The 16,469-nt window shown below is 47.3% G+C and overlaps 1 protein-coding gene across 2 annotated transcripts in view; it reads right to left on the reverse strand.

Moving 5' to 3' along the window:
* Positions 1-16,469, reverse strand: part of EVC2 (EvC ciliary complex subunit 2) — a 143,864-nt gene that overhangs the window by 44,567 nt on the left and 82,828 nt on the right. For both annotated transcript variants that reach the window (XM_036852531.1, XM_036852532.1), the window contains exons 12-15: positions 15,372-15,547; positions 12,695-12,854; positions 8,177-8,631; positions 2,689-2,893 (exon numbers count right to left, since the gene is read on the reverse strand). In XM_036852531.1, coding sequence (XP_036708426.1) covers positions 2,689-2,893; positions 8,177-8,631; positions 12,695-12,854; positions 15,372-15,547 — 996 coding nt within the window. The remainder of the gene's footprint in view (positions 1-2,688; positions 2,894-8,176; positions 8,632-12,694; positions 12,855-15,371; positions 15,548-16,469) is intronic.

Below are 16,469 nucleotides of genomic sequence, written 5' to 3' on the forward strand. Positions count from 1 at the left end.
CAGCTAATGAGCTCGCGCGCCTCAACGAGAGAGTCCATGTACCGCAAAAACTACAGAGCCCACACACACGCGCTCTGAAGCCTGTGCGCCCGGGAGCCCGCACGCCACAAAGAGAAGCCCGCGCTTCCATAACGAAGACCCAACACAGCCAGAAAAAAAAAAAAAAAGAAAGAAAATAAATAAATAAAATAAATAATTAAAAAAGAGAAGAGGTTGTGGGTGCTCAGTAAATTGATATTCAGTGAATGAATGAATGAGTGAATGAATGAGTGTAGCAGATGCTACAATCTCTGAGCCTCAGTTTCCAGACCTGTAAAATGGAGCTAATAATACCTGCCTCATAGCATTACTGCAAGAACATAACACAATGGAACATAAATGTAACATAATCTAACATAATAAACAGAAAAATATAACAATACAGCATACTGTAATACAACACGATAGAACCTAACAACATGCCATAACAGAATGTAGCATAAATGAGAATATAACAATAAGACATGACATGACATAGCAAAACATAACACCACGCAGTACAGCATAATGTAGCATGACCAACACAACACACACCACATCTAAGATGCTCGGTGCAATACGTAGCTGGTGGTCACTCCCCATGAGGGCCAGTCCTCCTCCCTTCCCAGCTCACATACCCACCCTTCCTCCACTCTTTCACTGTCATGATCTCCCAGAGCCTGCTCTAGACCTGGACTCAGGCCTGCCCACCAGACTCTGACCCGGCTCCTATGGCCATGGTGATAATGCAACAGAAGACCCCCATGTCCTCAGGGCCTGCCCCAGAGCACTCAGAGGAAGCAAGCACGTACACAGTAATTCACTGAGTTCAGAGACCCCCATTTGACAGAGGTGGAGACTGAGGCCGGAACAGAATCGTCAGCCTCAGCCACATCATGGGAGCCCTAAGAACTAGATGGTGAGCTTCCTGACTCCTGCACCCAATGTCTTTAAAAACTCGGGCTGGGCTCAGCTGATCCCATGAGTGAACTATAGTTTTTATCTCCTGATCTAAGGTGATAATACCAAAAAGAGGAAATTGGGGGTCAACCCCTCTTAGGAACAGAGCTGGGCTGGTGGGTGAGACCCTGAAGCCCAGAGCAATGTCTGGCACTGGAAGCGGGGGAAGCCAGAGTGGGGCGGGGGTGGGGCAGATCGTGTGCATCCCTCCCAGCCCCACGCACCGTGATGTCAAGTCGGTAGCCTGAAACTGGCCTTGGAAGGAGTATTTACACCAGGGGAATAGGCAAATGCTACAAATCAGGAACTCTGCACCCCCAATGAGAGTCAGTTTACCAGCACATGACTGGTCAGGGGTCAGACCACAGGGGGCCTTGAGATCACGGTAGAACTTATAGCTGGGCAGAGAGCACCAAGGATGTGCCTGAATTTTGTTTTCTCCTCAAGGAGAAGCAGTAGGTTTAAAGTCAGAAAGCACCAGCTCCAAGACCAGTCCTTCCACTTCCTGCTACGTTGGTCAATTCACTTTTCCTCTGCTGGTCGGTGCTTTCATCTGTAGAATGGGGACAAAATATCTACCTCCTGGCCCTGCTGTGAATCACAGATGAGCTACTGGAAGTGTAAGTGATTCGAAATGTTTTCAATCTCAACATAGTATCAACTCAAGGGAAGTCCCCGCATTCCGCCCACATCTGGTGGTTGGTTGGTTCAGTCAATAAAGTTTATCGCACACCTATTATGCACCAGGCACCTTCTAGGTGCTGGGATGGAGTGCTGAACGGGAACTACAAACAGGGAGCTTGTTGGTAGTGGGAGCACAGACTGTGAGTAAGTCGAGAAACCAGGACATTGCAGATAGCAATCAATTCTCTGAAGAAGCGGGAACGCAGCATGTGATAAAGGATGCCTGGGAAAGTGGTGATATTGGATAGTGCCCAGGGAAGACCTCTGTGCAGGTGACATTTGAACTGAGATGCGAAGAGACCATAAGGAGCTGGCCCTGTGATGTTCTGGGCAGAGGAAACAGCAGGTTCAAAGGCCTTGTCTCAGGTGGGATTCCCCAGAGACAGGGACTGGGGTGCACGCAGTTTCCTGAAAGAGGACCTCTGAGCAAGGCATGGGGGGTGAGGGAACCAGGACAGGAGGCGGAAAGGGCCACGCACGGTGGAGGTCGCAGGTAGGGTGCAGCCTTGACTGGTCCATAAGGGGCTCCAGAGTAAACCCTGCACCCAAGAGTTGCCTCCTCTGTGGCACATAACATGTGCTCACCACAGGCATCTGTCACTCATCACCCTACGAGGCCCCATGTGAGAGATGCCCTTTCCCACCTGAGCTGAGCACCCTCCCTTGTGCCACATGCAGAAGTACTCTGAGCGGGTCACTGGCTGCGGCCGAGGGAGGGGGCAGGAGGAAGAGTCACCTTTCAGGGCAGGTGGCTCCCATCGCTGAGGGCAATGCTCAGGAGAGGGGCGCAGCTGTGAGCCGTGAGTGGCAGAGACTCAGGGCCACTGGTGGACAGCGCAAAGCCCAGGTACCAGTGTGTCCACTACAGAACTTAAGGTGCTTCCAGGAACAGCTGATGCCAACAGGGCCAGAGAGGAGAGGGTGGGAGATGAGCTGAGGGTGGGTGACGGAGCCAGATCCTACAGTATCAACCGCCAGAGGGGGCCCCGCTTCTGCACCCACAAGGCCCCGAGATGCCCATCCTACCTGCAGCTCAGGGGCGGCCAGTGCCTGGTCCAATTTCAGGAACTCTGCTTCTCGCCACGCGGTTTGAAATTGCTGCAGCAGGACTCGGGCCCGGATTTTGGGAAGGGCCAAGCTCCTGTCCATCTGAGCAAAGCAGCCGTGAACTTCCTGCCTCATCCCAAGCAGCTCCTCTTCGGACAGAGAGAAGGCAGAGGACCAGAGCTTCCTGGAAAAGCAAGAACAGTGATGTGTTCTCGTGGAGAGAAGACAGTGCGGGTTGTGCTGGGGGGAAAGTGTAAATTCAAAGCTCAAACTCCACTAGTCAAATCCACGTCTGGAAAAAAAACATCATCTCCTTAATTGGGCATTCATTCCACAAGGATTTCTTGAGCACCTAATGTGTGTCATGATGGACACAACATCATATCGGGGCTAAGAATTCAGAGTTGAATGAGACAAGCCTGTGAGCATGTCTGTGAGGAGGCAACAGACGTCCCGGCGCTCATGACCTTGAAGAGAACCTGTCTCCGTTTAGAACAGACATGAAGACAAAGAACTGTCCACCGAGCCTGGTCAGCAGCAGACTGTAAGTAGGGACCAGCAGCCCAGAGGAGAGATGCCCAACTCGGCAGGTCATGGGGAAGGGGGGCCTTGTGCTGGGTCTTTATAGGATGATGAGTGACAGCTCTCATTTAGGGAAAACCTATTCCGTGCTGGAAACCATGCAGAGTGATTTACCCTTAGGGGCTGACTGTGTCCTCCCAAAAGATATGTTCAAGTCCTAACCCCTGGTACCTCTGAATGTGATCATATTTGGAAATAGGGTCTTTGCAGAGGCAGTTTAGAAGTAAGTCAAGATGGGGTCATATTGCAGTAGGGTGGACCCTTGATCCAATATGACTGGTGTCCTTCAAAGAAGAGAAGACACACACACAAGGAGGCCATGTGATGATGGGTGTACAAGCCAACAAGGGCTGAGGATTGTAGCAACACCAGAAGCTAAGAGAAAGGCGGGGATCAGATTCTCTCCTGGAGACTTCAGACAGAGCATGACCCTGCCAACACCTTGATTTGGACTTCTGGCCTCCAGAACTGGGAGACAATACATTTTTGTTGTTTTAAAGCCCCTGGTCTGTGGTGCTTTATTATGCCAGCCCCAGGAAACATTTACCTGCACCCTCACTAATCCTTCGGCGACTCAGTCCTCAATTTACAAATGAGGAAATTAAGGAATGCCCCCCTCTTCCTCCCAGGCAAGGCCTACAGCCACTCTACAGGGGAGAATGGCCACAAGCTCTCTTTCCCACCTCTGGGGATCCAGTCTGGCCAATGAGATGGAAGAGGAGGTCTGCTGGGACTTCTGGACAGAACGCCTTCCCTGACCCCGGAGACAGCATCTGGGGGGAGGCCATCTCTTCTGTCCTGCTTTGGGCAACATGTGTCTGTTCATTGATCACTCAAAAAATCTTCATGTGGGCCTGTGGGACTTCAGCTCACCTAGAAAGTTCTCTCGTGGAAACAGAATAAGACCGAAAGGGCTGACTTGGGTCCCCAGACAGAAGCGGTCTGAAGGCCCCAAGCCCATGTCTTGGGTTCCCTGAGACTCACCAATTTTTCTGAAGCACTTAAGGAAATTGCAGCTGTTCCTTTGTACCTTCCCTCGTGGAGAATCTTTACCCCACGTGTTTGCTGCTTACGTGGACTCCAAGGTGAAAGCAACTCTGAAATGAATCTGAGTCTTTATTCTTGCCCATCTTCAAACCAGATTGGCCCAGGGTGATCTGGCTTTAATCCTCCACTAGGTAGGCACCAAGATAATACAGAAATATAGGAGATAGGGTCTTTGCCCTGAAGGAATTTAAAATCCAGGCAGGAGTTTAGCAAAAAGGTCTCAAAGACACTTTCCCTGGCAAAATATGCATTAATTCTTATTTTATAGGACCAGGTTTACAGCAACTCTCTCTTGCTTGAAATTGAGAAGCCTATAAAAATATGTTTCAAAACTATTGTGCAAAGCCATTTCTACTTAATGCCTCAGAAATAAAGGCTACAACCTTTTAGGGTCTTAAATAAGCAAAGTATATAAGCAGACTCAGATTGTGTGTATTGTTAGTTGACCCCCTTTAACCCTTAGGAAAATCATAAAGAGTTTTCTGATACCAAAGTGAGATTTCTCTTTTCCTGTTGAACGACTCAATCGGCGGCTGCTTTAATAATACTCCCTGCAAAATGGAACCACATGAAGTCAAAGAAGATGACCACCCAATAATGGGAAAGTCAAGTCCAATCCATACACTTTGAAGAGCCCAAAGCAGGCTGGATCGAGCAAAGGGACTTTGGTCGAATGTAGATTGAGCTGAATAATTACTGCTGAGAACAATTCGTGGGAATAAGAAGTGGCATTTAAGGATCTGATTTGTATGGGCTTGGAGAAGACAGCATCTTGTTTGTTCAAGAAAACAAAAACTAACAAAGATTGCAAACTAAACAAGGACAGAACCATAAAGAAAGAGAGATGAGAAGGAGGGGAGAGGTCACTTCATCTAAACCAAGGCAATCTCACCCTCTGCGAACACCTGGGACCTCTCCTCCCTGGCAGCAAGGTCAGTCCCCGGGAATGAGCACTTAAGGAGGAGGCACTGCATCCTTGAGGCCAGGAAGACCTTGTTCCATGGGATGTAACTGCCACCAAGGAAGGATGGACACTGCAGAATGATGCTCTGCTATTTGGTATCCCTGAAAGGGTTCAAGGAGAGCTCAGGCCTCGGTGCAGATGGGGAGGACCACCGACGTCCAGCGAGCAGCATGCAGGATCAAGAGAAGAGGGGGACAGATGGACCGAGCAGATAGACTGAGAAGGACGCCTTCCCCTACCCTCCCCCAACACCCCCTCCACAATCCTATGTCGATGCAACCTTTTCTAATTAAAAGGGCTTCAATTCAATTCAGAATTGAAATTGTGGCTAAGATCCAAATGGAACTGTGGAGTGGCCATACCGAGGAAAGAATAGTCAAAGGGCTTTGGTTTTGTTTATTCGCGTCAATAGTGTTTTCTGGGTTGGTTGGTTCCTTTAGGAAATATTGATGGGTGGGTCCATTGGTTAAAAGGAAAAGAGCGCTATGTTATAGCCAAATGGGCACAATTACGCCCTCATGTGTAAACAGTCTATACTACTCTAAATAAACAGACTGGGAAGATGGCGGTTACTGTTTATCTTCACTGCGCTGCTGCTGCTGGGGGTTTTGATTCTGTCTTTCATGCGGTGAGACTGGTCTCCCCTCTTCACACCCAGACAAGGACCCACCCAGCTGTTCCACCGCCTAGTCCTGCCCCACCTCAGCAAGGCAACAGTGGGCAGTGTCCCCTTGTCTCTGGCTCCCAGTTCCAGGTCACTGGCCGGCACCCAAAATGTACCTTCTTCAGAGCCTGGTAAGGATCCTGATCCTCTGTACGGTTACCTGGTTAATTACTCCCGCTTTGTGTATCACAATCATCTATTTATGTGTGTTTTCCTCCTGATCATCTGAGTTCTTCTAGCACAGGAATGATGGTGGTGATGATAGCAGCTACCTCTTATTATCCACTTACTGCAGACCAAGGGTTGTGTTAAAAGATTGACATATACTTGCTCATGTAATCCCTCATCAATGCTGTGGAGCTGGCGCTTTGCCAGATGTGGCTGATGGCACTTCCTTGCCTCTTATCAGCTCAGCTTTCGTTTAGATGGGTTACTCTCCAACAATGCTGGGGATAGGAACACCCCTCACAGCCCCAGAGAGGGAATCCCAGGTGGTCTAAGGCAGGAATTGGCAAACTATGGCCTGCAGACCAAATCTAGCCCACTGCCTGTTTTTGTCAATAACGTTCTATTGGAACACAGTTACGTTCACTTACGGATTGTCTGTAGCTGCTTTCACGCTACCGGGGTAGAGCTGAATAGTTGCAACAGAAACCATGTAGCCCTCAGAGACTCAAATATTTACTATCTGGCACTTTATAGAAAAAGTCTGCTGCCCTCTGGTCTAAGACAGTCATGGCCATTTCACTCTCCTTGCCGGTGAATGGTTTAGGCATGGGCTGGTGATGTAGTCCTGCCCAGTGGAATCGGAAGAATCAGTGCCTCACATGTTAAAAAGAGATGATGTATGTGACACCTGGAGCTGCAGCAGCCATCCTGAAACCATGTGGGGCTGAGCACAAAGACCAAAGCAGCACACTGAGTATAGTGGAGCAGAAGGATGTTGAGGGCTGGATCCTTGATAGTATCATTGGGTCATGGAATCAAAACTAGAAAATTTACCCCCCCGACTTCTTATAAAATGCTTTCTTCACCTTCTAACAACCCAATAGTATCAGGTGCTGCTGAAAGCAACGTAAATGATTAATCATTGTCATCCCATTCTACAGGCAAGAAAAGATGAGGCTCAGAGAAGTTAAGTAACTTGCCTACACTCAGACAGTTGGTGGCAGTGCTGGGATTTAAACCCAGGATTTTGGTCTGCACTGCCCACATTTCATTCCTCTCTGTAGCCCCATGTGGGCCGTGTTCGAGGCTCCTCCAGTTTCCAATCTGACATGCCAGCCCTAAACAGTTGCCAAAGCTTTGCTGGTGTCTATCACACAACTGATGGCCCCTTTTGGGCCACACCAAATCTCAGTCTGCACAAAAAGCTGGCAAATGCTGCAGGGGAGTGAAGGACTGTCAAGAGTGGCCCCTCTGGAATTTGATTTTAACTTGTCCTCATTGCTTCCATAGTTCTCCATCCAATGGCTTTAAAAACATTAGTGGTGCAAATTATCCATTATTTTATAATTGTTACACCAGGATTGCTGGCGGGCCATGGCTTACAGCATCCTAGTCAGAAGTGGATGTCATTCCATGGTTCTTGAATTCAATGAATGAAGGGGCCCCGTAAAGAGATGGTGCAGCGGGCCGTAAGGCCTGGAATGAAGGCCCACTACCATGTGCTCCCCGACATCTGCTGACACAGGGAGGGCCTCATGTGGCTTAACTACAAGTTCCTCTCCCCACCCTGCTCCTGTGGACAAGGTCCCCTCTTCACACAACACTTCTCATCAAGGCGACCAGGCGCAATCCCTGCTTACTCATGAGCAGTGGGTTTCAGTTCCCTGCCAGCCTGTAATTGTCCAAACAAGCCCATCACATCCTCCCACAGGAACCAGGGGGCACCTCACCCTCTTGTTACCCTTGCGTTGGCCAAAAAGTTTGTTCGTTTCCCCCCTCACGTGAAAAACCCGAACTTTTTGGCCAACCCAAATACAAAGCCTGCCCCCCACAAGCCCTGGTTGTTTGCTCTGCAACCCCCGAGTGGCCCTGGGGGACATGCACTGCCCGTCTTCCCTGGGCTGTGGGTATAAGTGACTAATACACTGCTGTCCAGCGTCAGATGGCACGTGTCTGGCCATCCCCGTAACCAGGCGGTGGAATCCCTCCCCCACCAATGGGAGGAAAGGAGGCGATGAAAACACACAGGGATTAAAACTCACGTGAAGATCAAGTGTTCCCAGTGTCTCAGCTCCGCCTGCTCCTCCGTGGAGGCCTCCAGGGCATCGTCCTTCAGTCTCTGCCTCACGCTCTGGATGCCCTCCTGGCCCCTGTCCCTCTCCTCGCCCTCGAGCCGCTCGGCCCGGGCGGCCAGGTCCCTGCTGTGCTCCTCCAGGATCTGCTGCAGGAAGAGCCAGGGGACCCCGCGCTTGAGCAGCTCCTGGGTCATCACCGAGTTCTGCAGCCGCCGCAGCTGCTCCGTGGCTTTCTCGGACAGTGAGAGGGTCAGGGCCCTGAGCTCGTCCAGGGCAGCCTGGTCCAGGCGCTCCTGCAGCTCCTCCAGGGTGGCGCTGTGCTCGGCCACCAGGCTCCGCCACTGGCGCATGTACTGGCGAGCATCCTCAGCCGCCCCGAAGGCTTCAGCGATGGACAGCTGCTCCCTCCGCTGCTCCTTGTGCTGGCAGGAGTTCCAGAACAGACAGTTAACAGGGGGTGGGACTCGGGTGCACAGCCCTTGGGGAAAACACTCTGGTTGCAGGAAGCACAGAATGTCAACAGCCCTTTCCCCAACCACCTCACATTTAGCAAATTATTCTTTAAAACAAAAAAAGTAACATAATTTAAAGACCAATGGAGATTGCCAAAGTAGCAGCAGAGGAGAACTGAACCACGAAATGGAAACTTTGAATAATTACTTTGCTCTTCTAAAACCAACTAAGATTTTTATGCAAATAGGCTAATAGGACAGAAATACTGCAAGAGCGTGTTCCAAACTGGAAGGACTCTTGATTTCTCCCCATGGTCAAGCTTTAGACAACAAGAGAGGAAATTTCTATTAAGGTTTTATCTTCTTAACAAATCCTCCCCAAAGGAGAAGAGTGTGTAACCTGATTGATCTTTAGTAAAATGTGACCACCTTTTACTCATTTGTTTCAAAGAAGGACCCAGGACATCTTTTTTTCTCTTCCTTCACTCAGATATAATATTCTCTCTATTCTCTCCATCTTGCTCTCTTCTTCTGGACTAGACAAAATCTGCCTCTATGTTAATCACAGTATTCCAGAGGCAAGGGGTGGCAAATTTCATAATTCAAAGATTTATGGTGAGGATTTAAGCAAAAGGCTTAATCTGCCTCATCCAACTGAGCTTTTAGCAGTGCCTCTTTTGTTTGAGGTTGCATTGTTTTTAAATGAATCAATAAACTTGATCGTTGTTCCCCCCTCCCAAAAAAACAAAATTATTCTTTAGAAAATAACCCAAAGTGTAGTGAAAACTTCATTTGTTCAACATTTATTGAACACGTATTTATTGAGTCGGTAAAACCCAAGAGGCAGACCACCTGGGCTCCCATCCTGGCTTCTCCACCTACAAGATGAGCCACCCAAAACGAGTGTCTGGCCCTGTCTGGGCCTCTACTGCCTAATCTGTAAAATGGGGATAATAATAGGATCTACTTCACAGAGTAGTTGTGAGGATGCAATGAGTTGCTGAAGACATGTGTAACTCTGAGAGAAGGGCCTGGGGCAGAATTGGCATCAATGAATGTCTGCTATTATTATTACCAAGTCCCAGGCACATAGGAACTGAAAATTGAGATATCCTAAGAGAAAACCCCCCTGAGATCCATGAGAGACAATTTAAATGAGGAGGTCACAGAAGGCCTTTTAAAGAAGGAGATCCAAATGGATAAACAACAAGGTCCTATTGTATAGCACGGGGAACTATATTCAATATCCTGTAGTAAAACATAACGGAAAAAAAAAACAACAAAGGCTAATCACCACCAAGAGTAATTATAGTAATAATATGCTACTACCAATTTTAAAAAGTTAAGAAAATAAAAAATAAAGAAGGAGACCCAAGGGAGACCTGAGGGATGAGGTCATATCTCAGTTGGGTTAAGATGGGGGAAAGGATATTCCTGGGAGAAAGAGCAGTAGGCATAAAGGCCCTGTGCTGGGAAAAAGCTGACATGCATAGAGATGTACGTCACGGTGTTATTAACAATAGTGCACCTGTGGATAGTCTGGGTTCTATTTTGTGCAAATATGTCTTGTTCATGGGTCCGGGTGACCAGAGAGTGTCAATTCCTTCCTTCTACAATATTGGTTGAGCACCTACAATGTGTCCTCAGAGCTGAGGATATGACACAAACCTTTGCCTTTGTGGAGCTATGTTCTAACTCTGTGCCACTCACAAGGTTTCTCAAAAGCAGCTGTAAGAAACAGTACTCATGGAAAACTGCTGAAATATCTGCAGTTCTTCCATCCTTCCAGATCCTAGCCTTGAACCAGGCCAGACCATCAGAGAAGTGTGTTCTTGGGCCTCATTGCTTTGATCCTTGAGCCAGTGGAGATGGATAAAGTGATGCTAAAGATGGGGTGGAGTTCAATGGTCCAGGTGAGAATGCTGGGCCCAACACTTGATAATAAAAGCAGAGTTTTTAATCAATCAAATTAAGTTATTCTGTTTCCCTTTCCCTCCCGAATGGCACCAGACAACCACCTGTGTTATCCCATGCATCTAGTATCTCCTCTGAATCTGTCCTTGTTCCCAGGCTCAGGACATGCTCTCATCAGTTTTGACCTGGTCAAGGTCTACAGCCTCCCACTGGTCCCACTGTAGACCTGATCAAGGTCTACAGCCTGGGGCTCCTCCAACTCTATCCGAAGGCTGCTCACATGAGCTTCCTAAATCCCAAATCTGATCTTCCTTTTGAAAACTGAGCAGGACCTGTGGGGCTCCTGGGCATGGGAGCCTTTTGAACAGCTGCTAATCAGGGAAGGGAGGGGAGGCAGAGACAAGGGAGGAGCAGCCAAGAAACAATAGTGCAGCCTTGGGGCAGGGTCCCGGTTCCACCTCAAGGGATACACAGAACAGTATCTCTGAGCTCTTTTACAGAACTAAAACCCCCAAGAAACGGAAGATGTTAGCATTCTTCATTCCAGAGAAGGTAATGACCTGCTCATCAGGAGACCACCTGAGGCCAGATTAGGGAACTGCGGGGGCCCTGCACACACCCCGATCCTTAGCAGCATGTCTGCCCTTGAACCACTGCTACAAAACTCATCACCAAATCCTCCCGGGTTGGGACACACGGTTTTTCAGGGCATGAGCCCACTGTGTCCTTCTTTGCCTGACAAAGCAATAAAGCTATTCTTTTCTACTTCACCCAAAACTCTGTCTCCAAGATTTGATTCAGCACTGGCGCACAGAGGCCGAGCTTTGGGCATCACTTCTCCTCCTGAAAATCCTTCAGTGTTCCCCACTGTCCTCCAACGAAGGTCAGCTGCCAGCCCGGCACACTGCCCTCATTGACGAGGTGCTGCTTCCCGGGAGTGCCTCCTCCAGCGCCCGCCCTCTGTCCTCCCAGCTCTCATGTTCTCGGAGCTCCAAGCACAGCGGGGCACCCTCGCCTGAGTGCTTCACCTTTGAACAAGACGCCTCCCCATCCCCTGCAGTGTCCTTCCTGCCTTGCTCGCATCAGATGCTCATTTGTCCCCCAGAACTCAGGTTCCCCAGGAGATGGTGACTTCCTCTCTGTGCTACCAGAGCATGTAGGGAGCACATGATGCATTTCTGTGGTTGCCGGTTGGTCTCTCCCCTCTCGAGGTTCACAAACAGCTGAGCAGGTCCGTGTCAGGGACAAGGCTGAGGCTCTAAGTCAGACAGGCCTGGGCTCAATTCCACGTCTGCCACTCACTAAACATGTGACCTTGACCTCATTACTTAATACTGTGATCTGAATGCTTGTGTTCCCCCAACATCCATATGTTGAAACCTAACATGGGACATGGTGGTGTTAGGAGAGGGGGCCTTGGGGAGGTGCTTAGGTCATGAGGGTGGAGCCCCCTGAATGGGATTAGTGCCCTTATAAAAGAGGCCCCACACTCACCCACCAAGCTACCTCCCCCATTCCACCCTTCTGACTTCTACCAGCAAGAAGTCAGCTGTCTGCAACCAGAAGAGGGCCTTCACCAGAACCCGACCTTGCTGGAACCCTGATCTTGGACTTCCAGCCTCCAGAACTGTGAGATATAAATTTTGGTTCTTCATAAGCCACCCAGTCTGGTACTTTGTTATAGCAACCCAAAGAGACCACAACACTTAAGCCCTCTCAGCCTCAAATTCTTCATTAAAAAAAGAGAAAACAGTAGCATCTATCTCATAGGGTTAATGTAAGGATTAAATATAATACACTTAGCACAGTGCCAATTAAACACTCCATAAATGTTGTAGCACCCATCTGTCATTATTCACTGGAACCAGCACTCCTATTCCCTTGCCCTGGCAGACATTACTAACCTACTGCAACCCTCAGCTTTGCTAGGACCTGCAGAAATCTTGACACAGCATTCCAAAAAGTCACTACCAATCAACTGTAGATGGCACATCAGGATGCCTGCCCAGTTGCCCTTTGGATCCTAGCCCTCTGATGGCAGTGCCTGGCATGGAACCTGGCACTTGGTGGGTGTTCACAATGGTTATGTAAAGAATCAGGAGCATAATTCCTTATATACCTTTTGCAGCATCTCTCGCCTTCTCTTAATTATTAATTTTTGGTGGAGTTTTTTCTTTTCCTGCTTTAAGTCATTGTCCAACTTCTGTTTTATAGAAAAGACTTCTGTCTGAGCCCGCTCCAAGAGCACCCGCATCTGATCTTCATCCAAGTAGCCTGCTCTAGATGAAGAAGATGCAGAGTTAGTTAACACACTCTCCAAACTCACCTGCAGCTTGACTGTGCTGTGGCTGAATGTTCATCTCCATATTAGTTTGGTTTGAATCAGAGGAATCTCTACCATCAGAAGAAGCAGGAGAACAGGCAGCTAAGACGTTACTAAAATGCAGGAAGGGTAAGGTCAGCTCTTTCAGAGATGTGCAGAGAAAGCTCAGCATCCCGAGAGAAATTACAATTGGGCAAGAGTTCTCGGAGAAAGCAACGTTCAAGGGGACCACTGTGGAACAGATAGAATCTTCCAAGAGGAGATGGTAGATTAGGAAGTCCTAGTGACAGGAATGGCACAAGTAAAGTCCAAGAGGTAAAATGTAGGGAAAAGTCAGTGTGAGGGTTGATTCTGTTTATCAACTTGACTGGCCAGGGTGCCCAGATTAAAGATCACTTCTGAGTGTGTCTGTGCAGGTGTTTCCAGGTGAGACTAACGTTTGAATGGGTGGGCTCAGTAAAGCAGATGACCCTCCCCAATGTGGGTGGGCACCCAGTCCACTGAGGGCCTGAACAGGATAAAAGGTGGAGGAGTAAGGAATTCGCTTTTTTTTCCTGCCTCACTGTTGAGCTGTGACATTTCATCTCATCTTCTCCTGCTCTAAGGCTGGGATGCCCCTGGTTCTCAGGCCTCTGGACTGAATTACATCACTGGCTTTCCTGGGCCTCCAGCTTGCAGACAGCAGATTTGGGGTCTTCTCAGCCTCCACAGTCACACGACACAATTCCTCATACATATCTTACTGGTTCTGTTTTTCTGTTGCTGCCACTATCACCACTACCATTCCCAGTCTGTCTGCATCCTTGGGCTGGGCCCCCTGCTTGGCATACAGTAGATTCACCATGGAAGCTTCCTGAAGGAATGAATAGGTGACTGAGCAAATGGTAGATACACATTTCAGAAATATAAGTCTGTGCCAACCTATTAAAAGAGGATTTAAAAATCAGAGGTACAAAACACTTCCCTGGTAACTGCTCCCAATGGTATAACCAGCTGTTGGGTGCTTCCGTTCAAGGCAAGGAGCTGTTTCTTTCACTCGAGTGAAAATGAATCAGGAATGTCAAGTTAACTGCAGTGACAAATTCATTAGCATCTTTGGGTGGGAAGTGTTCACATAATTTGCACCTTACCGAGTCCTCATTAAAGAGGGCAAGAGAGCTGCCAAGTCCTAGTACAATTACCCAGGTAGTAGAACCAATTCATAAAAGCACGGCTTGCCCTAAGAAAGCCAACTTTATCAACATGGCCCTACTCATTTTAAAGCTTGTAATCTACAAAGAATAAATTTCATTGTTGACAATTATGCATCTCCCTAAAGACTAGCTGAGTAGGAACGCTGTCGAGGGGCTAGAGGCAGCAGTGAGCAGCACCATTTACCTGGCTGCATGGTACCCCAGTGTTGCTGAGAAAAAATACTCAAAATCCAAGATAAGCATCTGTGTATTCATACTTAATTCCAAAGGCCAAGACATGGAGGCAACCTAAATGTCCATTGACAGATGAATGAATGAAGAAGATGTGGCGTATATATATATATATATATATATATATATATATATATGTAATGGGATATTACTCAGCCATAAAAAAGAATGAAATAATGGCATTTGCAGTAACATGGATGGACCTAGAGATTATCATACTAAGTGAAGTAAGTCAGACAGAGAAAGACAAATACCATGTGATGTCACTTATATGCGGAAGCTAAAATATGATACAAATGAACTTATTTACAAAACAGACTCACAGGCGTAGAAAACAAACTTATGGTTGCCAAAGGGCAAAGGCAGGGAGGGATAAATTAGGAATTTGGGATTAGCAGATACACACTACTATATATAAAATAGATAACCAACAAGGACCTACTGTATAGCCCAGGGAACTATACTGAATATTTTGTAATAACTTATAAGGGAAAAGAATCTGAAAAAGAATAGATATATATACGTATGTATAACTGAATCACTGTGCTGTACACCTGAAACTAACAAGTCAACTATACTTCAATTAAAAAAAAAAACAAAAATAAAAACAACCCCCCCCCAAAAAAAAAAACAAAAAAAAACAAAGGTGAATGCAAGAGCCAGCAGTGTCCTAGAGCTCAAGGAGAAGTGGGCTATCCCATCACACAGTTCATGAAAGCCTCCACCATTGATTTCTCTATGAAATGTTGGGGATTTGCTTTAAAATAACTCAGGGTAGGGATGTATAGCTACCTCAAGATTGCCCACAAGCTGGTACCTACTGAAGCTGATGATGGGCACATGTCGGCACACTGTATGGTTGTCTCGACTATTGGGTATGTTTTTAAAATTCTGTAATGCAAAGGATTCTTCCAACTAGAGAGTTCTTAAGAAATAAGTCAGGAGCAGCCAGTGCGTTCGCTGAATGAACAGAAGTAGATGGTCTTTGATGAGGAACGTTGGGGCAAGGCTGTTTGTCTGCATCATTTTGGGTGGCTTGGGGGTTTTACCTCTCGTGTTTCTGGATAAGGAGGGTCAGCTGAGCAGAAGCAGTGCTAAGCAGGCCCTGCACACGGGTCTCTGATGACTGTATGTTCTGGACCAGGTACTCCCTGTGGCCAAATCTTTTACTGAGATGGTATCTCTTACTAGCCTGGAAAAAGTCCATTAACTCTTCTACATTCTCCTGTTAAAAAAAAAAAAAAATCAAGAAAGTATGCTTAAATAAAATTTAAAGAAAATTCTTTCTAGTCAGTTAAAATATCACATTTCCTTTCTGAAGAAAATACATGGGAATAGAAGCCCTGGGATTAACACCTTAAATGTCCCTGCCCCGAACAAAGGCTTAGAAGAAAATTACATACTAATAAGAAATCAGGGCTTTGAAAAGTGCATTTGAGACCCAGATGGTGAAGAGTTATCAAAACAACTTTGCTTCCCTAGGAATTGAATATAAATTTCATTCAGGCATCCTTCACCCATGTGCACAGTCACACCTGTGGCGCTCCCCAAACACAGCACCAGCACAGGTGCTGAAGTTCTGGGATAAATTAGCCACCGGCTCTGACCCCAGAACTCCCACACTCATGGAGGACACGAGATAAGCCTGGTCACAGAGTAGCAAGAAGTTCTTATAACATACAAAATGCATAAGAACCCAAGCAAGCACAAGAGAGTAATAATAGCCTTGCATATACTGGGTGTTTTTGCTGGGCCTGGCACTGGACCCAGAGCATTTCTCATCTTTTGTAACTTAATTTAGGGAGCGGATACTATTATTCCCATTTCACAGATGAGGAAACTGAGTCCATATCACACAGCTAGTAAATGACTGAGCAGGGATTTGAACTCAGCCATCTAATTCCAGGGCCTGTGTTTTAACTTCATAATAGGCTGTCTCCCAAATCCAGCTTCAACCAGTAGCATAAAAATTAGACCAGCAGTAATTAAACCCACGGTAATTAAAACATCAGCCTCAGTGTACTATCCCACTGACCGGCTCTGCTGTCTTTTTTTCCATCTGGGGAAATACTGTCCATGCAGTGGGTTACCCGAAAGTTCAACATTTTGTTCAATAAGAAACGTATGGTGTTTTCCTTTCCACACAA

The sequence above is a fragment of the Balaenoptera musculus genome, chromosome 5, assembly GCF_009873245.2.
Source record: "Balaenoptera musculus isolate JJ_BM4_2016_0621 chromosome 5, mBalMus1.pri.v3, whole genome shotgun sequence".
Lineage (NCBI taxonomy): Eukaryota > Metazoa > Chordata > Mammalia > Artiodactyla > Balaenopteridae > Balaenoptera > Balaenoptera musculus.